The sequence below is a fragment of the Mobula birostris genome, chromosome 24, assembly GCF_030028105.1.
Source record: "Mobula birostris isolate sMobBir1 chromosome 24, sMobBir1.hap1, whole genome shotgun sequence".
Lineage (NCBI taxonomy): Eukaryota > Metazoa > Chordata > Chondrichthyes > Myliobatiformes > Myliobatidae > Mobula > Mobula birostris.
The window spans coordinates 54,992,193-55,015,458 of record NC_092393.1 but is presented as its reverse complement, the minus strand read 5'-3'; the positions used below and the strand labels follow the sequence as shown (position 1 = coordinate 55,015,458).

Here is a 23,266-nt window from a genome sequence, read left to right as displayed (position 1 = left end):
CTTAAGGGGACGTCATGCCCGACTGCCTGATGAATCTGTTGGGATTCTTTAAGGAAATAACAGGCAGGATAGACAAAAGGCGAGTCAGTAAATGTCATTTACTTTGACTTTCAGAAGGCCTTTGACAAGGTGCTGCACATGAGGCTGCAGGCAAGATACTAGGGTGGATAGAACATTGGCACTGGACTGTGAAAATGTACAAAAGATAGCTGTAGAGAGTGGGGATGTGCAAAGGTAATATGAGACAGCGTGTGGAGTGAAACGATGGTTAGCACAGAAAGAAGTTTGGCTGACTGGCAGAAGGCAAAGGGTGGGAATAAAGGGGCCTTTCTAGGTTGCCTGCCAGTGACTAGTGCTGTTATGCAGAGGTTGGTGCTGGGACCACTTCTTTCCACGTTATATGTCAATAATTTAGATGACTGAATTGATAGCTTTGTGAACAAGCTTGCGGATGATATGAAGATAGGTGGAAGGGCATTTAGTGCTGACAAAAGCAGGGAGTTTGCAGAAGGACTTAGATCGGGTGAATGGGCAAAGAAGTGGCAGATGGAATATTGTTTTGGGAGGCGTGGTCATGCACTTTGGTAGAAGGCATAAAGTGTAGACTATTTTCTAAATGGGGAGAATCAGGGTTGAAAAGGGACTTGGGAGTCCTCATGCAAGGTTCCCTAAAGATCAGTGGCAAGGAAGGGAGATGCAATGTAAGCATTCATTTCCAGAGGTTTAGAACATAAAAGCAAAGATGCAATGATGAAGCTTTATAAGGCATTTGTCAGACCACACAGAGCATTGTGAGCAGTTTTGGACCCTTATCTAAAAGTAGATGTGCTAGCATTGGTGGGGATCCACAGGAGGTTCACAAGAATTATCCCAGGAATGAAAGGGTTAATAAATGAGGAGTGTTTGATGGTTCTGGGCCTGTACTCACTGGAGTTTAGAAGAATGGGGGGGGGGGGAGGGTTCTCACTGAAATCTAGGATGTTCCGTATAGTGGGGGAGTCTACAACCAGAGGGCACAGACTCAGAATAGAAAGGTGTCCATTTAGAACAGAGATGAGGAGGAATTTCTTTAGCCAGAGGGTGGTGAATCTGTGGAATGTTGAATTCGGTGGCTGTGGAGGCCAAGTCATTGTATCTTTTTAAAACAGAGATTGAAAGGTTCTTGATTAGTAAGGGTGTCAAATGTAACAGGAAGAAGACACGAGAACGAGTTGAGAGGGATAATAAAACAGCCATGATGGAATGGCAAAGCAGGCCCAATGGGCCGAATGGCCTAAATTTTCCCCATGTCTTATGGTCTAAATCTTTACAGATTCTTTAACATTCAAAACCGTATGCTGATTGTCAGTATTTAATGCATAAGGTTAAATTTCATTAACTTTAAATTAACAGAAAGGTGAAGTTACGTGGCAATAATGGATTAACCGTAATCTACCATTTCAATATAAGAGTAAAGTTTGGCGTACATGTTACTGCTGTCAAGGTCTTCCTTTCTGTGAAAAAAAAATTATACGTCACCAGAGATTCACACACTGTATTCTTAACTTTAACAACCTGAACCACCCGAGTCTGAATTACATAGTCATTGCAAGGACTGGAGTTTTTTTTAAAAAGGAGGCATTTATTTACAATCTCAAGGAACAGAACACCCTGAAATGTGTCATGTTTTCAAAAAAGTGGAATATTTCTCCCCCAAAGCATTCAATTTATTGGATTTAGCAAGTAATTTGACTGATTACATCCTCTCCAAGTGAAGTAACTGGTGTAGAAATTGGGCGATTAAGGACTGGCATTTGTATGGCAAGAATAAGATTAACCAGCTAATTCATAAACATTGGATCCATACACAACTTAAATGTAGTGTAAGATATTTTAAGTAAGCCAAGCTAAATAAAGAAGTACTGATCCTGAAATCTCCACACCTGCTCGTTGCGAAGAAAGAACCGGACTTTATCATCACACTCCCTGTTCACATGTCGCTTGCCCGTGAGAGATTCTGGTCACGTTTTTTCCCCATCAATAGTTACCACTAGTACCGCCCAGTTTTGATATCTCAACCTTCAGTGTTTTCTTCAATGTAATGGAAATATTCTCCATCGGAATGAACAAGATGTGATTTTTATTTGAACTAATTTTAATCTAACTGGAAACTAAGAGCAACAAGGTGGGGAGGTAATTACTGGTTTTATGCCCTGACCGTTTTTATTCTTTATTCATTATTGTCTCTGAACTCTCACCTCTTCTAACCATGGGTCAAATCATGGGCAACCAGCATGTTGCCATGGCGACCATTGCTCAGCACAAGTCTCCTGGACTTGGCTTTATGTGTTCCACACCAAATGGCACTGAGCCAAGGATGGCTAAAAGCCCCAGTCACAGAGAGGATCATGTCTGGTTTCTGCTGCCTGGCTATCCCTGATGGGAGAAGTTCCCAACAAAGTGAAATCGTGAATTTAAGTCAGCTCGGGACACACTGAACAACAGTATCGTGTCAGGTGGAAGATTGCGTCTTCCCAGGCTGTTTCGAGGTTCGATTGTACGTTAACCAGAAAAACTAGGTACTTGCAAACTCTTTGTCATAATGCTCAGCAAGAGTTAGGCTGTGTTACTCTAAGTCCACACTAAATTGCAGCAGCCAGCATAATCAGAGACCCCACCCACCCTAGACATCCATAATCAAAGACCCTACCTACCCTAGACATCCATAATGAAGGATCCTACCCACCCAAGACATTCTCTTTTCTCCCCTCTCCCATCGGGCAGAAGATACATAAGCCTGAAAGCACATAGCACCAGGCTTACAGCTTCTATCCCACTGTAAACGACTCTTGAACAGTCCCCTTGCACAAAAGGTGTTCTCTTAGCCTCCTTATGATGTTACAGTTTATCGTTCACCTGCACTGCACTCTCTCTGTAGCTTTTACACTTTATCCTGCACTGTTATTGTTTTACTCAATGCACTGTGTAATGATCTGATCGGGATGAACAGTAGGTAAGACGAGCCTTTCACTGTATCTTGGTACAAGTGACAACAATAAACCAATTCCAATACCTTTGCAGGTGTCTCCTCAGTTCCCAGCAGGGAACATCTTACCTTTGTTTAACACCAACCGGACACTGGGCAGCCCTGCAGACTGAGAAATTATTATGTACATGGGAAACGCGAAACATTGTTACTGAAAGCTGACCAGCTGCCCTTTCAAATCAACCTGCCATTATGTCCCATGCATCAAGACCAGAAGTTACTAACTTGTTCAGCTGCTCAAAGCATGGCTCACAAACTCGGACTTCTTTCTCGATGCCAAATTTGGGGATGGTGGAGGACTTGGAGGAACATTTTCCACAGAAGATCTGCCCACATGCTCTGCAGTGATGCTGGAAAGGAGAATTTATAACAACAGTATTGAACTAAGGAATGTAATATTATAGTTTTGCTGGTTCATATTTTACTGTTATGCTGTATGTATTTCATTTTGGCAGTTCTGTAAGAGCAGCTTGTTTCCAGCTCGTTTAGGTTATTGTTGAAGATTTGAGGAGAAAAGTGTGTCATCCAATTAGGATGGTTGAATTATGGGGAGGTTTCTCTGGTGAGGGACACTAAGGTTGGGCTTGAGGCTTGGGGCTTTTGTTTGAGAGGAGATGAAGAGGGAAGACGCAGGAGAGAAGAGGTTGTAGGATTTGACCTGGAGCGGGACTGTGATTTGACGAAGCCTGGGATGAGATCGATGGAGGATTGGTGACTTGGAGCAACTGAGAGCTCCAACTTGTGCAGATGAGACTGCTTCATTAAAATGGGCCCTTTTCTTTACTGACCTGTTAGTCAAATTAAGAATCATCAAGATAATCTTTTAATCGTATGTGGTGTACTGTGTGTTATTTCATATCACTAATTTGTAACAGGGTAGCGAATTACACAGCATCCACACAAAAGCGGTTTGGGGTGGGAACGCACCTCAATCTCACGAGTTTGGTGGGGCCGGAGAGTGTCTTCCCGAGACTTACGCAGCCAAGGAAACCGAGGGGTTTCATACAAATGCTTATTCAAGATTCAAACTTACTTATCCCATGTACATCGAAACATAGTGAAATGGGTTGTTTGCCTGTACAACCAACACACACGAGGGTAGGCTAGGGGCAGCCCGCAAGTGTCAGCACACAGTCTGGCACCAACATAGCGTGCCCACAATGCATGGCAGACCAACACAGAACACAAGGCAAATTCAAAGATATAACACAATAAAATTATTTTTACTATTACAAATTATTTTATTAATATTAGAATAATAATGAAATAATAGAATAAAAATATTCTAAAAACAAACATGACCATGACTAATGGCTTCACTGACTGTAATGTACTTTCAAACACCCAGGGTAACAAAGGGTGCCAATGAACTCTTTGCTTGTATGTTACTTTCTCTTGCACTGTGGCACTGTTTCACAATGAGATTCAACACCAGTGGCTTTCAGAACTGCCTGACCCACAGGTGACGCTGTGGAGTTACTTACCTTCCTTGTGACCACTCCAAACTGCACTCTGCACCGGTGACATTCCTCGGCATCTACCCAGTCCGGAGCCTGCGGTGTCACAAAACAAATCTGAAATAAAATCACGCTTCAGTACATCCTGGGCAGTTGTCAGAGTTCCCTTTCCGTATTCTGCACTCAGAGGGTGGTGAGCTGCCAGCAGAAATGGTGGATGCAAGCTCCATTACAACACTTAAGAGGAGTTTGGATAGATACATGGATGGGAGGGGTATGGCTCGGGTACAGGTCAATGGGACTAGGCAGAATCATAGTTTGGCACGGACTAGATGGGCCAAAGGGAATGCTTCTGTGCTGTAGTTCTCTATGACTCTGTATGTCAATTGCAAATAATGGCAAAAAGCAGATCTCGGCTCCACCTTGGGTACGAGCCTACAAAATACCCAGGACATCTTTAGGGAGCGGTGTCTCAGAAAGGCAGCGTCCATTATTAGGGACCTCCAGCACCAGGGCATGCCCTTTTCTCACTGTTACCATCAGGTAGGAGGTACAGAAGCCTGAAGGCACACAGTGATTCAGGAACAGCTTCTTCCCCCCTGCCATCCAATTCCTGAATGGACATTGAACTCTCGAACACTACCTCACTTTTTAAATATATATATTATTTCTGTTTTTGCACAATTTTTAATCTATTCAATATACATACACTGTAATTGATTGATTTATTTTTTTTCTTCTATATAATGTATTGCATTGAACTGCTGCTAAGTTAACAAATTTCACAACACATGCTGGTGATAATAAACTGATTCTGACAGAGCACAGAAGCAGATTCTTTGAGGCTACACCGATAACAAATATCCCATTATACACCAATCCCACATTAATGCCAGTTTTCAATTCTCACCCATTTTCTTCAGAGCTCCCAGATTCCAGCACCCACCAAACAGTCCTAACCTTCTCCCACTCTCCTCTCACCCATACACACTTACATACATGGTGGCTTAATTAACATAGGAGCCAGCATGCTTTTGGCATGTGGGAGGAAACCAGAGCACGTGGAGGAAACCCACAACTCAGAAAGAAAACTCTACACAGGCAGCTCTATAGCAGGATTGAACCTGGGTCTCTGGCACTGTGGGGCAGCAGCTCTACTGGCTGTTACTGTGATGATTGTACGCTCTAGTATCAATTGTTTGGTGACAATAAAGTATAAAGTACTGGCTACAAAGCAGAGATGTTCCAGGGTCACACATACGGTACGCTTGAGAATTCTACTGTCCTGCACCGTCCAGGAATGAAATATGGGAAATATTTTCAATGGAAAATAAATCCTCTACAAATCACAGGGCTTACACTCCAACGCTGCCACAGAATTTCTCACATCAGCAGAATAAAGACTGAGTGAAAAGTTATGGAATTCACCAAGAGCAACACATTTAAACCTGGTAGATGACAAAACATTAAATTAGATACATCCAACATTCCAAAAACTTATCTACCTTACATTTATTTTACACATTATATAATCTACATTAACATTAAATAAGTGCATGATTGACATCCCTTACCCTTTCAGACAAAAACATGGCATCACTCTCTTTTAACTCTGGGAAGACATTGCCTGAAATGAAGATTTTAAAAAAAAAATCAGAATTTAAATTGAATAAGAATCAGAATCAGGTTTATTATCACTGAAATTTGTTTGTTTTGCAGCAGCAGTACAGAGCATTACATATGAATACTATAAATTACAATAATAAAACATTAAATAAGAAGTGCAGAAAGAGAGTAAGAATAGTGGGTTCCTTGTCTGTTCAGAAATCTGATGGCGGTGGAGAAGAAGCTACTTCTAAAGCAGTAGCGGTGTGTCTGGGCCCCTGTACCTCCTTCCCTGATGGTAGCAATGAGAAGAGGGCACGTGCAATGAGAAGAGGGCACGTTCTAGGTTGTGGAGCCCAAAGCTGAGAGCTGCACTTTCTTCACTGCCCTCTGCAAACTATGAGATCTCTCATATGCAAAGGCAACATTGAAGAGACAACTTCTCTGCAGAGCTCAAGAGGATGAAGCTCTTCTTTGATTTTAACAATCAAAACTATGAGTTAAGGACTGGGATCACTTTGTATAATCCATTTCTTTGTTAGATAACAATATTCTAAGTCAAGAGATTGAAGGCATTGATTTCACCAGCTACACCTGGTTTACTAAGTGAAGCTCGAGGACCTTACAGAATTCAGTTTTGGCCAGAAAATTTAAAATATGTTGAGTTCTCAAACTTGGTATTTAGTTAACCATCCTGCCCTACCTGTTCAGACAATTGAAAGGATTTTTATGTCTTGTTATATGAACTTTCCTGGAGCCATCAAGCTATTTGGTTATGATAAATTCAGCCGGTCAACCAGGTTCAAACTTCAAAGTAAATTTATTCTCAATGTACATACTATATACGTCACCACATACAACCTGAGATACGTTTTCTTGCGGGCATACTCAGTAAATTCAAGAAACATCGTAAAATCAATGAAAGACCACATCCAACAACCAACGTGCAAAAGACAACAAACTGTACCAATACAAAAGAAAAATATAATAATAAATAAATAAGCAATAAACATCAAGAACATGAGATGAAAAGCCCTTGAAAGAGAGTCCATAGCTTGTGGGAATAGTTCAGTGATGAGGGAGTAAAGTTATCCACACTGGTTCAAGGGTAGTAACTGTCCCTGAACCTGGTGGTGTGAGTCCTGAGGCTCCTGTACCTTCTCCATGATGGCAGCAGCGAGAAGAGAGCATGTCCCGGGTTGGGAATCCCCGATGATGGATGCTGCTTTCCTGTGACAGCATCCCGTGTAAAAGTGCTCAATGGTGGGGAGGGCTTTACCCGTGATGGACTGGGCCGTATCCACTACTTTTTGCAGGATTTTCCATTCAAACAGGCTTCCAATCGCAAACAAAAATGTTGATTTAAATTTTGCCGCATCATTGCTGGACATTCACAGGGGTTGTTGGTAATTATGCAGATTTCCCTCTTGTAAAACAAATGTTATAGTGAAACCACATGTGCACATACACATACACTTGGCCATTCTGACATTTCCATCTGATGGAAACCAATTACTGAGATTACAGTATCGTTTCAGAAATTAAAGATGCAGGTGGCAGATATGCACGTGCACCCACGCACACACACAGGACAGTGAACATAAAACTTTACAGCACTGTACAGACCCTTCAGCCCACAATTCTGTTCCAGTCCTCGGACACAGCCTGCCATTTTTCAATCATCCATGTGCTTATCTTGAGTCTCTCAAGCTGTAAAGTACGTCTCTCTACCCCCTACTCCAGACGGGGCATTCCACCCACTCACCAATCTCCTGTGTTAAAACAAAACGTACCTCTGGCATCCGCCTGACATTAAAACTATGCACCCCACCCCTTGTATTAGCCATTTTCACCCTAGGAAAATCATTGTGGCTGCCCACTCAATCTATGCCTTTTATCTTATGCACCTCTATCAAGTCACCTCTCATCCTCCTTCACTCTACAGAGAAAAAAACGTAGCTACTCAGCCTTCCCCCATAAGGCATGCTTTCTAATCCAGGCAGCAGCCTAGTAAACACACCCTCTCTAAAGCTTCCACATAATGAGGCACCCAGAACCGAAGGCGATATAGAGTACCTCATCAACAAATTTATAAAATTATACAGAAGCACAAGCCACAACAAGGCTTCAGGTAACTGCCACAAGAGAGGAAAGAAATTCAATCAGCTGCAGTTCAGCAGCCAAAGTTCATATAGTTGCCCCACAGCTGGGGTGATTTTAATGGATATTAATTATGCAGTCAGCATTAAATACATTAGATACCTTACTCAAAGCAAAGCAGACATATCAGTAGTCATTGGTGCATTGGGGGGGGGGAGGGAAAAAAAATCGTGTAAATACCGTATTTAGTTGTAATAATTGCAGGGACTATACCAGACACGCGTGCACCAACTTTGCAGCACGCAACCAACACAACAACACACAAAATGCTGGAGGTACTCAGCAGGTCAGGCAACGTCTGAGTAGGTGTTTCAGTCTGAAATACGTCATCAGGACCCAACGTTGACTGTTTATTCCCCTTCATAGGTGCTGCCTGACCTGCTGAGTTCCTCTGGATTTCCAGTATCTGCAGAACCCCGTGACTACAACGAGCACAATGCCGTGTGTTCAATCGGTATTCACCTCAGGAGGCAGCGGCCATCAACCCCCGTCCACCCCCCACCCCCCGGCACAAGAATCAGAAACAGCTTCCAAAGAGCAATCACAAACGCTGATCCACGAAGGTGTAGCAGATGTCGAGGGCTGGTGTTAACTGAGGCACTTGTAAAAAAAAAAATGGGGACTTGAGAGGATGAAATGATGGGAAGTGATGAAAGAGCAGACAATCGGGGTGAAAAACTTTTATTGTAACTTATAGTGCACTTTACGTATTGCAATGTACTGCTGCTGCAAAACAACAAATTTCACCACATGCATCAGTGATATTAAACCGATTCTGATTGGCAAAGCCAACAACGTGCCAGAGAGCCCTCTGGAATCAAGACTGGATTTCACTCAGATCCACAACGGAGCGATGGACCAGCAGGCTGGAGCCACTCACAGCTTTTGGATATACAGAGTGGGGAATGGAACAGAGTGGGGAGATTTGGAAGGGGAGGAGGGACAGAATTGAACCAGTTACACCCACAGCTACTGAGAAGATCTTACCTTCCACCTTCATGATCTGGTAGGTGTCCTGCACCACCTTATACTTGGGCTCATTGCGAAAGGCTTGCGCCCAGGCCTGGATCAGCTGCAAGATCTTGTTCCGAACGTTGGTCTCGGTCTGTTTCTGCAAAGCACAGCGACACATCAGCTCATGTAACTCCACCAGATGACTCAACAAGGGAGAGGAGCGAGAACTCGCTGACTGTCTCAGGCACTACAAAAGACCACTGCAGGCACCATTCAGTAACGTCACTGATGAGCAATATCAGTCTAAAGGCAACTCAGGCACGAAAACCAAGAGGAAAGACAACTGTGCTCAGGAGGATAATTGTTAGGTGAGACACCTCACTCTAACAGTTGGTTTGTCAGAATACATTTATCAAGGATGACTTTGACTCGCTGGAATGGATAACAATAAATATTATTCATGGGGAAGGATTTCTCAGTCAGACTATGGAAATGATCCCTAAAATTAAGGAGGACAATAGTTTTGATCAAGTTAAAATGAGTTAAACAACAAGGGCAGTGCGGTAGTGTAGCGGTTAGTATAACGCTACCACAGCACCAGTGACCTGGGTTCAATTCTGTAAGGAGTCTGTACGTTCTCTCTGCGACCCCATGTTCCTCCAGATGCTCTGGTTCCCTCTCACATCCCCAAGGTGCAGGGGTTAGGAGGTTGCTTGGTCACAGGGTGTAACTGGGCAGTGCGGGCTCGTTAGGCTGCGAGGGCCTGTTACCGTGCTGTGTCCCTAAGCAAGTTAACACTATACAGATCCGATCAATAAGGACAAACACTGGTCCCCAGTGGATATGTCCCGACGTTAATACAGGAGCCAGCACAAAAATTACACTAAAATTCTTTTAGTTTAGGCACTTTAGGAGTTACAACATAAAACTGACCAAGAATAAAAAGCATTCTACGGGGGAGGTGGACGGGACACACAGGGGTTCAGATTTGGAGATGGTTATGGACGTGTGAACGTGGGAAGAAAAGAGATTAACAGTCAACCAACGTCAAGATAGGACGAATGTTTTGGCAGCTTTCCATGAACTGTTGGTGGCGTCACTGCTCAGCTTTGGTTTCAGGCGACAAGTAAACAAAGAGATATTCATGAAAGAGCAGAATTATGTAAGCACTTAAAAAGAAAAAAAATCACACGCAGGTCCAGAAGCTGAACTCATTGGATTACCGTGACCCGTGTAGGAACAGTACACGATCAGCATCAACATATTCTGCCCCAATCACATGATCTCAATGCAATAGGGAGGAACTTTATCATCACAAGGCAATTAGATCATCAGGAAATGAAATCTGTACAAATACCACGAATAGCTAAAGGCAGGGTATCAAGCCGACTTAAATCACTAAAGAGCAGAATGCAAATATGAGTTTGTTTAATCTCAAACTATAACCAATTTCTAAATGAGACTGCCTTTTATACATATAGGAATTTCCAACAGCCTGACTTTGTGGTTTATCCAACTGGGATCCCAACACGTAAAAGGAAGAACCTCATTCACTAATAAGATGGATGGCAACTACTCTTGTTTGGATAACACCACCTGAGAGATGGCATGACTGTACCCAAGGGAATATGGACATCAAGAAAATTTTATTGAATCCTAAGTTATACACAGAACATTATAACGTTATAGTACAATACAGGCCCTTTGGCCCACAATGTTGTGCCGACCCATAATCTACTCCAAGATCAACTTAACCCTTCCCTCCCACATAGTGATCCATTTTTCTATCATCCATGTCCATATCTAAGGACTCTTACATGTCCTTAATGGATCTGCCTCCACCACCAACCCCTGGCAGGGTAATCCATGCACCCACTACCCTCTGTTTAAAAAAAAACACACTTTTGACATCCCCTTTCTTCTTTCCTCCAATCACCTTAAAATTATGGCCCTAGCCATTACACCTTGGGGAAAAGGCACTGGCTGTCCACTCTATCTGAGCTTCTTATCAAGTCATCTGTCATCCTCCTTTGCTCCAAAGAGAAAAGTCCGGAAGTATGGAAATTGGCGATGCAGTGACTGCTTCTGGAATGAGATACTTGTCTCTCAGATCCATGTAATGTTTTCCCAAAGAGAAGGGTATTTCTCCGCAGCCTCTTGGGCACCATTTATGTCTCAAGCAACATCAGATGATCCAGTCATGTACTGAGTGAAAAATGGCTGCCACAGCCTTATAGTACAGTACTGCTGCGAAAGGCACTGTATACACAGTGGCCACTTCATTAGGTACCCGTACTGATTAATGCAAATATCCAACCAACCAATCATGTGGCAGCAACTTAAGGCATAATAATATGCAGACATGGTCAAGCGGTTCAATTGCTGGTGCCAGATGGGGTGGTTTGAGTATCTCAGAAACCACTGATCTCCTGGGATTTTCACACACAACAGTTTCTAGAGTTTACAGAGAACAGTGAAAATCATCCAGTGAGCGGCAGTTGTGTGTGCAAAAACACCCTGTCAACGAGAGGGGTTGGAGGAGAATGGCCAGACTGGTTCAAGCTGACAGGAAGGTGGCGGTAATTCAAATAACCACAAGTTGCAACAGTGGTGTGCAGAAGAGCATCTCTGAACACACAACACGTCAAACCTCGATGTAGACGGGCTACAGCAGCAAAAGGCCATGAACACACACTCAAGTGGCCACTTTTTAGGTATGGAGATACAGGTGGCAGCTGAGTGTATATGAGAGGGTGCTACGGGAGCGAAACTGTTCGGGTAACATTATTACAATGCTAGTGATCGGGTTTCAACTCCCATTACTGTCTGTAAGGAGTTTATATGTTCTCCTCATGACAGCACGGGTTCCCTGAGCGCTCTGGTCTCGTCCCACATTCCAGAGATGTACGGGTTAGAGTCAGTGAGTTGTGGGCGTGCTATGTTGGTGCTGGAAATGTGTGAACACTTGCAGGCTGCCCTCAGCACATGCTTGGACTGTGTTGATCATTGATGGAAAACGATTCCTCCCACCATGTTTCACTATACATGTGACAAATTACCTTAAACAGCTCTTTGAGGTCCTCCATAGTTTGTTTATTTGCCACCTCATCGTGGACAGTTTGGCCGCAGTTCTTCACCACAGATTCCAGAACCTGAAAGAGAGGCAAGGGATAATTCAGTGTCCGAGGAATTCTGGAGATCTGGAAACAAAATACTGCATTGTTTAACCCCGGCAAAGCCATCCACTAATCAGTTGCATACTTCTGGCTTTCATGTACAGTACACACATAAACACAAGGACCATGTCTTTCCAAGCTTGTTCTGCTACTGATCCACCCCCCATATTCCCCAACTATCAGAGTTACATAGCGTTACAGCACAGAAAGAGGCCCTTAGTCCATCGAGTCCCTGATGAACTGATATTCTGCCTGTTCCCATCGATCTGCACCTGGACCATATCCCTCCATACCTCTCCCATCCACGTACTTATCCAAACTTCTATTAAATGTTGCATTTGAACCTGCATCCACCACTTTCCTGGCAGCTTGTTCCACACTCAAACCACCCTCTGAGGGAAAAAGTTCCCCTTCAGGTTGCCCTTAAACTTTTCACCCTTAACCTGTGACCTCCAGTTCTTGTTTCATCCAACCTCACTGGAAAAAGCCTGCTTGCATTTACCCTTTCTATACCCTTCTTAATTGTGTATACCTCCATCAAGTCTCCCCTCATTCTCCTACGCTCCAGGATATAAACTCCAGGCCTATTCAACCTCTCCCTATAACTTAAGTGTTCCAGCAACGTCCTTGTAAAGTTTCTCTGTACTATTTCAATCTTCCCTGTCAGAAGGTGACCAGAACGGCACACAATACTCCAAATTAGGTGTCACCAACATCTTGTACAACTTCAAGATAACATTCCAACTCCTGTACTCAATACCTTGATTTACCAAGGACAATGTGCCAAAAGCTCTCGTCTACCTGTGACTCCACTTTCAAGGAATTATGGATCTACATTCCCAGATATCTCTGTTCTACCACTGTACGTTGGCCTCAGCTTTGTTGATACTTGTTGATCGATCATCTGCTGCCTCCACAGCTGATTGGTTTCTATCCACTGAACTGAATGTTTCCTTACAGGCCAACCCTGATCCTCGACTATGCTCCTTGGTTTTAGACTTTCCAGCGAGTTAGGACAGCTCTCGTTTCCATCTACTTCCCGTATCTTTTTTATTCCTTCTCCTCCTGGACAGAGCGGGGATAGAATGGCCTGCGTCCTTCTGTTCTGCTCCAACAAGGCCCAACACAAGCTTAAAGGACGTGTTGCAGGTTTCCTGATCCAATACTGAATTCTACAACTTCAGATGCATGTCTTTCTTCGCCCGTTTCAAAATGGATCAGTTTTGTGTAATCTGCTGGGCAGATCCTGCAGTCGTGCATTTCACAACTCTTACATTCTTTTGTCTGCATTCTCTCTAAATGTCCTCATTTTGTTCTGAGCATTCCCACTTCCTACAGACCCCATCGCTGGATTGGCTGCAGAATTGTTAGTTTTTCTGGTAGTTTAATTTTCCCGTGCTTGCTGGTATTTTTGTATAATCACCTATATACACGTAATTGTTCAGCAAGTTTTCCAGCAATTAAGGTATAGTTGCCTTGGTATTTTTCTAGAAGCTTCTTAGTTTTCTGCAGGAGCAGTCACACTATTCAATAGGTAAATAGTTATCACCGGATGTTTATTATTTCTAGGCTGTGCATGAGACAACCACGACTGCTTTTGCCTTCATCCTTTCTTTGCTCCTGCGGCTTTTTTTTTTAAACCCTTTTAACACTTTATAAAATGATCAAAAGCAACAGGTTTCATGTCTCATTCCTGACTTCCAAAGAACCTTTGAGTCACAAAAACGCCAGGATCCAACACCATTTAGCAGCCACCAATTTACAGTTTATCCCCACAGCAACCGTGACCTTACGTCATCAACGAGATTCACTTCGCCCTATCCACTTTTAACACCGTAAATCAGCGAGCTGTTTGTTATGTCTCCCCGCTGGCTGTGAAATGGAGACATCCCTTTCTCCCTTATTAGGGAGAGAGAGAGAGCCTGTGGTATGTCGAATACCGGGTGAATGCAAGTCTGAGTCTTTGCTGTTGCTTTTGCTGCACACTTGAGCACTCGGTGGCGGGTGCTTACGCTTTTTTTTTTGCCGGTGGGGGGAGGGGGGATCTTTGCTTGATGCCGCTTACGCGCGGGAGAGAGGGGAGCTGGGGGAGGGGGTTGACTTTGGGGTTCTAACACTTAACTGTCATTCATTCTTTGGGGCACTCCTCTGTTTTCATGGATGATTGTGAAGAAAAAGCATTTCAGAGTGTATAATGTATACATTCCTCTGATATTAAATGTACCTTTGAAACCATGTCTCCCTGCAGTTTGACACCAACTTGTTTAGTCTCCTTCCCAGTTCTCACAAAGGAACTTTAACTTGAGATGCTGCTGGACCCACTGTTACCAGAAGTCATATGGGATCTTTGCCTTTGTTAGCTGAGGAATTGAGTTCCAAGAATCAGGGAGATGTGTTGCAGCTTTTATAAAACTCTAGGTAGGGCACATCTACAGGAGAGGAAGGGTATCATCATCATTATGTGCTGTGTCGTACGAGGCGGTGATCATGGCCTGTCTGTGACTAGAATTGTTCTTGGTAAATTTTTCTACATAAGCCGTTTGCTGCTGACTTCTCCTGGACAGTGTCTTTACAAGATAGGTGACCCCGGCCATGATCAATACTCTTCAGAGATTGTCTGCCTGGCGTCAGTGGTTGCACAACCAGAACTTGTGATCTGCACTGGCAGCTCACACGACCGTCCACCACCGGCTCCCATGGATTTATCTGACCCTGATCAGCAGGGGTGGGGGGGTTAAGCAGGTGCTACACCTTGCCCAAGGGTAGCAGGGGGAAGGAGCACCTTACGCCTCCTTTGGTAGAGACGTCCTGTATCTCCACCCCACCACACATGGAGGAATATAGACATTGTGTAGGCCGAAGGGGTGAATTTAGTTGGGCTTTTCATCACTAATTTAATTATAAACACAAGCGATTCTGCAGATGCTGGAACTCCAGAGCAGCACACAAAATGCTCAGCAGGCCAGGCGGAGGAATAAAGAGTCGATGCTTCTGGTTGAGACCCTTCACCAGGACTGATTTGATTAGTTTGGGACAGCACTGTGGGCTGGAGGGCCTGTTCCTGTTCTATATCAATTTCCAGCATTTTCTGATTTCCACTTCATCAAAACGAAAGTCATGGCACAGACCATCAGCTCCACACACACGCCTCAATAACCGGAACATTTACAATGGAGACTCAGATTTACGGGCCGCTGCAGGGATAAGGGAGAAACTGGAGGTGTCCTACTTGGAGCAGAAATGGCTCGGGGGAAGATGTGAAAATTGGCACTGTTAACACCATTTCATAGATAGCGGCAACATTGTGCTACATGCAACACAGCTCAGTACTTGTAAAGCGAACCATCTCACTTCAATGCAGCTGCTTTCCAAAACAGCACCATTTTCACTCTGCACATGTACTTACTGAGCCACACCCAAACCAGCTGCGATGAACAATGGCTGGTCCCATCACAGCTGAGCTTGTACCAGCACGGCCACTGATGCACCGACCCAATGTATCACAGTACTCCAGCCACTGCGTTCCAAAGGCTCTAAAACCCCGTCATCAGAACACACTACTCCAACACCCACTGTTCGACTTTGTCACACAATTTGGTCAGAGCTGACAAAGGAAAGCTCACCTCCAGCGTGTAGAGGACCACGTGTGGGTTTTTATCATTCAGCTTCTTCTTGATGGCGCTGATTGCGTACTTCGCCCTGTGTGAATACAACAAAATCTGTCATATTAAGTCACGAGCTGAATTAGGGCAAGTTCAGGATGCCCACACCCACCTCCGGAAATTGTAGCAGAGGAATTCTTGCATTTTCATAAAGGTCTCCGGGGAGAGAGGACGGTGCCCCACCCCATCTGACTAAAGTAGTGGCTGAGAAGCACTGGGAAGGAGCCCGGGAGCAACCTGGACTGATCTAGCTTCACAGCCTCTGGGAGAAACGTGGGCTCTCCCTGCTTCTATCCAAAGTCTCAACGAGAAGTTCACATCCCTGGTGAGCTAATTAGCAACACTCACTCTGAATTCACACAAAAAAAAAGACCCAGGGGCGTTTTTTGTAGAGCAAGACTATTTGAGCCGAACGCTCAAACTCAATTCCTTGCACAACAACTTGAATGGCCAGACCTCAGAAACCACGCAAGCCAGCTCCCACATTGCACAGACGCAGGGGTGAGGGTTTGTGCTACGATGGCTCTGGAAGTGTGGCAACGCTTGTGGGCTGCTCCAGCACATTCTCAATGCAAAACGACACATTTCACTGGAGGTGTGAAAAAAATCAAGCTAATTGTTTCTAATCATTTTTAAAAATCATAATACAATCTGGAAGAAGATGGCACCAGCGAACAACACGACCACGGGCGACATCTTTCTGCTGGATCTCGAAACTACTTCTTTCATTTCTTTTATGTCTTCTTATTCTTTCAAATGTGTTTCTGCTACTGTTGGTGCCTGGAATTGGCATTCTGGTGGTGTTTCTCGGGTTGATTACGTGATCTGGCACCTTGCTGTCTCTGAGGGCATCTTGAGCAAAGTACGTGACCTTGAGGCCAAGAATCCTAGAGACCCAGGATCGACTCCATTTCTCGCTGTTTACGGTGCCAAGGTGGACTGAAACCATCGAGGTGAGTGCAGAAGGCGAATGGCTATCCAGCACAGTCTAGCAGCCTCTTCCTCACTGTTGCCAGAGGAAGGTCCCTGCGTGTGACGGTCTCTCTCACCCTTGATGCTGTTGGAGGACGGTGCCTTATTTCTGGGTCCTGAGCAAGGATTACTAGATGTGGTTTGTGAATTGGACTCCATGGTTCACATTATGATGTGTTTCTGGATTCTAGTCTCTCTTTTTTGTTGCTGCTTTGAGTGATTTTGATTGGGGGCGGTCACAGATAAAAAAACTGATCACGTCTGGACTCTTTCCACTTTGTGTTTTATATCTGTTTTTTGCTCAGTAATTTTTGTTGCCGTTTGCGCGATTTGGCTTGATGTTTATTCTTAGAACAGCTTTCATGGTTTTCTTTGTTTCGTGGCTGTCTGTGGGGTAGACAAATCTCCGGGTTGTATACTGCATACATACTTTGAATCAATTCCCCACAGTAACAGAAAATGCCAAATGCCAGCTACAGCTCAATTTGATCTCAACATCTGCTCACGTTGGTGGGTTTTCCAACTCTCCCCAGGTGAGGTGGGTGGACCTCACTGGGGCACACATGGGAGAACCAATTCATGAATATTAACCAGATAACGACATGGGAATTAGAGGTAAAATGCAAACTTCTTTCAGGGAGGAAAAAGGCAGAACACACAGACACTTACTGAGCATCTCCCTGCCGAATCAGGTCACAGATCTGTAGTATTGACTCCCAGTCGGTTTCGAGAAGTAACTGGCTCGTTGCTTTGTCTGTTTAAGAAGAGAAGAAAGGATGAAACACACAGTGCTGGTTGTTCATGGAAATGACACAATTTACCATATGTTTCAATGTACACGTGACAAATAAAGCTAACCTTAAGACCAGCCTACTGAGTGGCAGATCAGACACGAGGGGCTGAATGGCTTCTGTTGCCTTTTTCGTGACCCTCAGTGAATGAATTTACAGTCTGGTTCGGAAGACAGAGGTTTCAGAATCCAGTAAAACTGAGCAGATAAAGGAGTATGCTTCATTTCATATCTTCAGAGGAGGGCCAGAATATTATCAAAAGATGTCATGTGACTACACTGACACTAATTCCTTCGTCAAGTATGGAAGAGAATTGGTTCTTTTGGCTGCTAAGAAAATATACAAGCTACTTAACGATACAACAGGGTCAGGTTAAGTCACGGTTTATGGAATCCATTTGCAGGCATCTGAGCCACATCACAAATACCCGTTGGCTACAGTTTGTAACGTACATTCTGTTACGGGGTGGCTTTATTATTGATCCGGACAAATGATAGAAATAAATATGTGACTCTAATTCATGACTTTTAGAGCGAGGAGCACATGAAAAGAGGAAATGATATCGGTGCACTAACACCCTCACCAACAGAGGATTAAGGTCCCTCAGAAAGGAAGCCACTCCAGCCCAGGGTCAATGAAAGCAGATTTGGAACAGCTGATCCATATTCAGTGGATTCCAGATAATTAGGATACATCGGGACTCGTGCATTTTGGCCCAATTAAGGGGCTGCTCCAATTAGCCAAAGTTTCATGAAAATAAAAAAAACTGTTAAATCAAGAAACAAATAGTGTATTTAAATGAAATACAGAACAAATAAAACCACTCTCACTACTACCACTGGACTATAAAACTGTATTAGTGCCTAATCATTATCAACAGAGGAATTCATCCAGCGTATGCTGCCGTGCTCTTCTCATTGACTGTAAGTGGATAAAGTCAGGACACCTAGTGCAGACAATGGACTGCCTTCATACAATGCTTTTGACGATTGCATCCTCCACATCTTCATTTTCATTGTCACGTTCGAGGTGACTGCCAATATCTTTAAATTCTTTGCACTTGAAGTAGTGAAGTTATTTCATTTTCAGTATCAGCCATTTCTGTAATCTCCAAGACTGAATGCTTGAAATCGCAGTGAGCAAAACAGTTCTGGTTTGTCTTACTGTTTATTGCACACGAACTACAATTGACAAAAATCGCTGCTCTTTGAACACAAACACACTCAACTGACGTTATTTAAAACTGTTTGCTCTAAGCAAGTGTAGTGTCTATCAGCCACACAATGATGACTGACGCTAATGAGAATGTGTTCAGCAAGTCTCCTGTCCCAATAAAGTACACAGCGTCCCAAATAAATAAAGATAATCCAGGCAATTATTGATTGTTTTTTGTTAAGAGTTTTCCAAGTAAGCAGCTGTCCTGATAAACTGATGGCGCAATTAACCAGAACAGGTTGAGTGAACTTGGCCTTCTCTCCTTGGAGCAACGGAGGATGAGAGGTGACCTGATAGAGCTGTATAAGATGATGAGAGGCATTGATCGTGTGGATAGTCAGAGACTTTTTCCAAGGGCTGAAATGGTTGCCACAAGAAGACACAGGTTTAAGGTGCTGGGGAGTAGGTACAGAGGAGATGTCGGGTTAAGTTTTTTTACTCAGAGAGTGGTGAGTGCGTGGAATGGGCTGCCGGCAACGGTGGTGGAGGCGGATATGATAGGGTCTTTTAAGAGACTTTTAGATAGGTACAAGGAGCTTAGAAAAATAGAGGGCTATAGGTAAGCCTAGTAATTTCTACGGTAGGGACATGTTTGGCACAACTCTGTGGGCCGAAGGGCCTGTATTGTGCTGTAGGTTTTCTGTGTTTTCTATATTAATGGAACCCATTCAGCTAACCTGGCTCCATGTTATTTCACATCCTCATCAATGGAACATCTCTCAGGTTTATCAACGTTAATTGAACTAGCATCCATCGCAAATTGTGGTGGCGTGCAACACAGATCCTAACTATGTGATAAGGTGCCTTCTAATTTCACATCCCATACGGACAGACTCCGGCTTCCAAGTTTGCCTCTTCAAAGTATATTTATTATCAAAGAATGTGTAAATTATACAGCCTTGAGATTTGTCTGCTTACAGGCAGCCACAAAGCAAGAAACATGAAAGAACCCAATAAAAAAAAAGACCAACACCCACTGCGCAGAGAAAGAAGGAAAAAAACACAAATCATGCAAACAGTAAAAGCGAGCAACAGCATTCTGAACCAAATTGAGTGCACAGACCCGGAGCCCAGAGCCCGGAGCAGCCAGAGAAGGCGCATAGCCTCGGTCTCAGTTCATCAAATCATCATGAAGCTCACAGACACGAAGCGTGCAGCAGCCGGAGCCGTCTCACATCCTCAGCGCCAAGGTTAGCGGAGTAAAACCTCGTGGAGAAGGACCGGCTTGACCCTCACCTCCGGTCCCGATACCTTGCCTTTTCAGTCTAACTGGCCAGGAGTTTATGAGCCCACCACAGCGATACGCTCTGGACGGCCTCCGGCCCGTACTCGACCTCCCCAAATTGGCGCGGCACTTAGATGGATCAAACCTCCCTCCCAGTTTACGTGGACGGGCTCCAAAACAACTCTGCTTCAACTTCTCTCCGCTCCATCTTCATCTCTGAAGTCCCAGCTTCTCCTAGAACATGCCTTGACCTCACTCTGACTCTGACTCGTACCCGCACGCCTCAACCAGCCTCTTCATTGTTTGCAGTGATTGTTTACCACAATAGTCCATATAAAAAGTGTTATTAATAGTTCAATTTCTTGCTTTGAAAACCACCAGTAAGTTGTCACCCACATTCAGTAACGCCATTTTAAACTTGCCGAGATCCCCACCAACAGAAAAAGAAATGCTCCTTTCAAAACCTGCAACCTCAATCAATTTATTGTTTAGCATCTAAGTCCCAATTTATAAATGTATACCCAGGAAGTCAGGGCGCCGTGGCTAGCACAACGCTATTACAGCTTGGCGCTTTCTGGAGTTCCCAGTTCAATTCCGGCACCGTTTGTAAGGAGTCTGTGAAATGTGTGGGGTTTCCCAGGTGCTCCGTGTCCTCCCACAGTCCAAAGATGTACCGGGTGGGTTAACCGGCCATCGTAAACTGTCCCGTGGTTAGGTTACGGTTAATCCAGTTGGTCAGCGGTTGCTGGAGCAGCATGGCTCGAAGCCTCCCCCTTCCCCTCCCTCGTTGGTGGGGGAAGAGTGTCCAGTCGGAGAACTTGGGGGGGAAAGAAAGTGACTCAGCAGACTTTATCATCACAAATCAGTGAGTTGTTTTGTTATGTCTCCCCTATCGCTGTGAAAGGGTGACACCTCTTCTTTTATGAGAGTGAGAGAGAGAGAGAGTGATTGTAGAATGTCAAACTGTCGGGTGAGTGATTAGTTTTGTTGTACTGCAGATCACGGCTTCACTTGGGGGCTTTGCTGTTGCTTGCTTCGTGGGTGGAGGGTGCTGATGCTTTTTGCTGTAGTAGGTGGGGGGGTCATTGCTGTAGTAGGTGGGGAGGGGGGTCATTTCCTTGCTGCTTGGGCGTGGGAGGAGGAAATGGGGGCGGGGGGGCTTTGGGATTCTAACATTTTTACTGCTACTCATTCTTTAGGGCACTGTTCTGGTTTTGTGGATGTCTGCAAAGAACAAGAATTTCAGGCTGTATATTGTATACATTCTCTGATATTAAATGGAACTATTGAACTATTAGATTGGAAAATTGAAAACAAAAGCACTAGAGAGACTGGAAACTATTTTGCCTGTGGACAAAACCATCAAATTCCTGCATAAATACATTGTTTGTAGAGCCTGAGATACCAGAGCAACAATAGCTACATTCTACTTCACAGTTTCCCCCACCCCTTCCCCTCCCCAAACAACAACTAATCACCCCCACGTTCCATCTTAAAAAAAATCGCGGAAAGAAAATCTTTACGTTATGGTCAGTAGATTCACACACGTCGAACAGGGTAGATGTTTCCCGATTCAGGAGTGTCGAGCCAGGGTTACATTCTTACAATATGGGTGAGGTGCCAGAGGACTGGAAGGTAGCTAATGTTGTTCTGTTGTTCAAGAAAATCTCCAAGAATAACCTGGAAAATTGTAGACCAGCGAGCTTGACGTCATTCGTGGGTGAGTTATTGCCAGGTGTCCCAAGGGCAAAGATTTACAAGTATTTGGATGGACGGGGCCTGATAACTCGCACGGAGAAGGCCCTTCTGCCCCATGAGCAATGCTGCCCCAGCAAGCACCGGGAACAGAGATTTAACCCTAGCCTAACCACTGGACAATTTACAATGACCAATTAACCTCTCTTTGGACCGTGGGAGGAAGCAGGAGTACCAAGACAAAATCCACTCATTCCACGAGGAGGACAAAGAGACTCCTTACAGAACAGCCCCGGAATTGAACTGCAAACGCTGGAACGCCCCGGACTGGAATAGCAACGCGCTAACCGCGTTTAATGGAGTTTTTTAAGATTACCAAGAGGTTTGACGAAGGGAAGGCCATAGATGTTGTCTTTATGGACTTTAGCAAGACCTTTGACAAAGTCCTGCATGGGAAGTTGGTCCAGAAAGCCCTGACGAAGGGTCTCAGCCCGAAACGTCGACTGTACCTCTTCCTAGAGATGCTGCCTGGCCTGCTGCGTTCACCAGCAACTTTGATGTGTGTTGCCAGAAAGTGCAGTTGCTTGGCACTCAGGGTGAAGTAGTAAACTGGCTTCGACACTGGCTCAGCAGGAGAAGCAAAGGAGTGGTTGTCTTTTTGACTGGAGGCCTGTGACTTGTGGTGTGCCTCAGAGATCAGTGTTGGACCTGTTTTATCATCCATATTAATGACTTAGATGAAGTGGTAAGGTGGATCAGGAATGTGTGGATGACACCAAGGATGGGGGCATAATGGACAGTGAGGAAGGCATCAGAGCTCGCAAAATGATCTGGACCAGATGGAAAAATAGGCCGAGAAATGGCAGATGGAATTTAATGGATACAATTGTGAAGTGTTGCACTTCAGGAGAACAAACCAGAGTAAGGCTTACACAGTGAGTGGTAGAGCATTTTCGTGTGGTAGGAAAAAGGAATTTGGGAGTACAGATCCATAATTCCTTGAAAGTGGCATCACAGGTAGATGGGGTTACAAAGAGAGCTTTTGGCACATTGGCCTTCATAAATCAGCACAGGATGTTATGTTGAAGTTGCACAAGACATTGGTGAGGTCTAATTTGGAGTATCGTGTGCAGTTCCAATCACCTACTGACAGGAAAGATGTCAATAAGATTGAATACAGAGAAAATTTACAAGGATGTTGCCGAGATTTGAGGACCTGAGTCATAAGGAAAGGTTGAATAGGTTAGGCCATTATTCAATAGAGTGCAGGAGAACGAGCGAAGATCTTACACAGACGATGCAGATCTAAAACAAAATGATGAGGGGTCA

General features: G+C 44.3%; 1 protein-coding gene across 6 annotated transcripts in view; it reads right to left on the bottom strand.

Moving 5' to 3' along the window:
- hgs (hepatocyte growth factor-regulated tyrosine kinase substrate) overlaps positions 1–23,266 on the bottom strand; it is a 51,432-nt gene that overhangs the window by 25,726 nt on the left and 2,440 nt on the right. For 2 of the 6 annotated variants that reach the window (XM_072242625.1, XM_072242624.1), the window contains exons 2-9: positions 17,681–17,765; positions 16,001–16,076; positions 12,261–12,353; positions 9,235–9,358; positions 6,057–6,109; positions 4,510–4,599; positions 3,251–3,375; positions 1,467–1,493 (exon numbers count right to left, since the gene is read on the bottom strand). In XM_072242625.1, coding sequence (XP_072098726.1) covers positions 1,467–1,493; positions 3,251–3,375; positions 4,510–4,599; positions 6,057–6,109; positions 9,235–9,358; positions 12,261–12,353; positions 16,001–16,076; positions 17,681–17,765 — 673 coding nt within the window. The remainder of the gene's footprint in view (positions 1–1,466; positions 1,494–3,250; positions 3,376–4,509; positions 4,600–6,056; positions 6,110–9,234; positions 9,359–12,260; positions 12,354–16,000; positions 16,077–17,680; positions 17,766–23,266) is intronic. The other 4 variants (XM_072242629.1, XM_072242628.1, XM_072242626.1 and 1 more) reach the window with 3 other exon arrangements.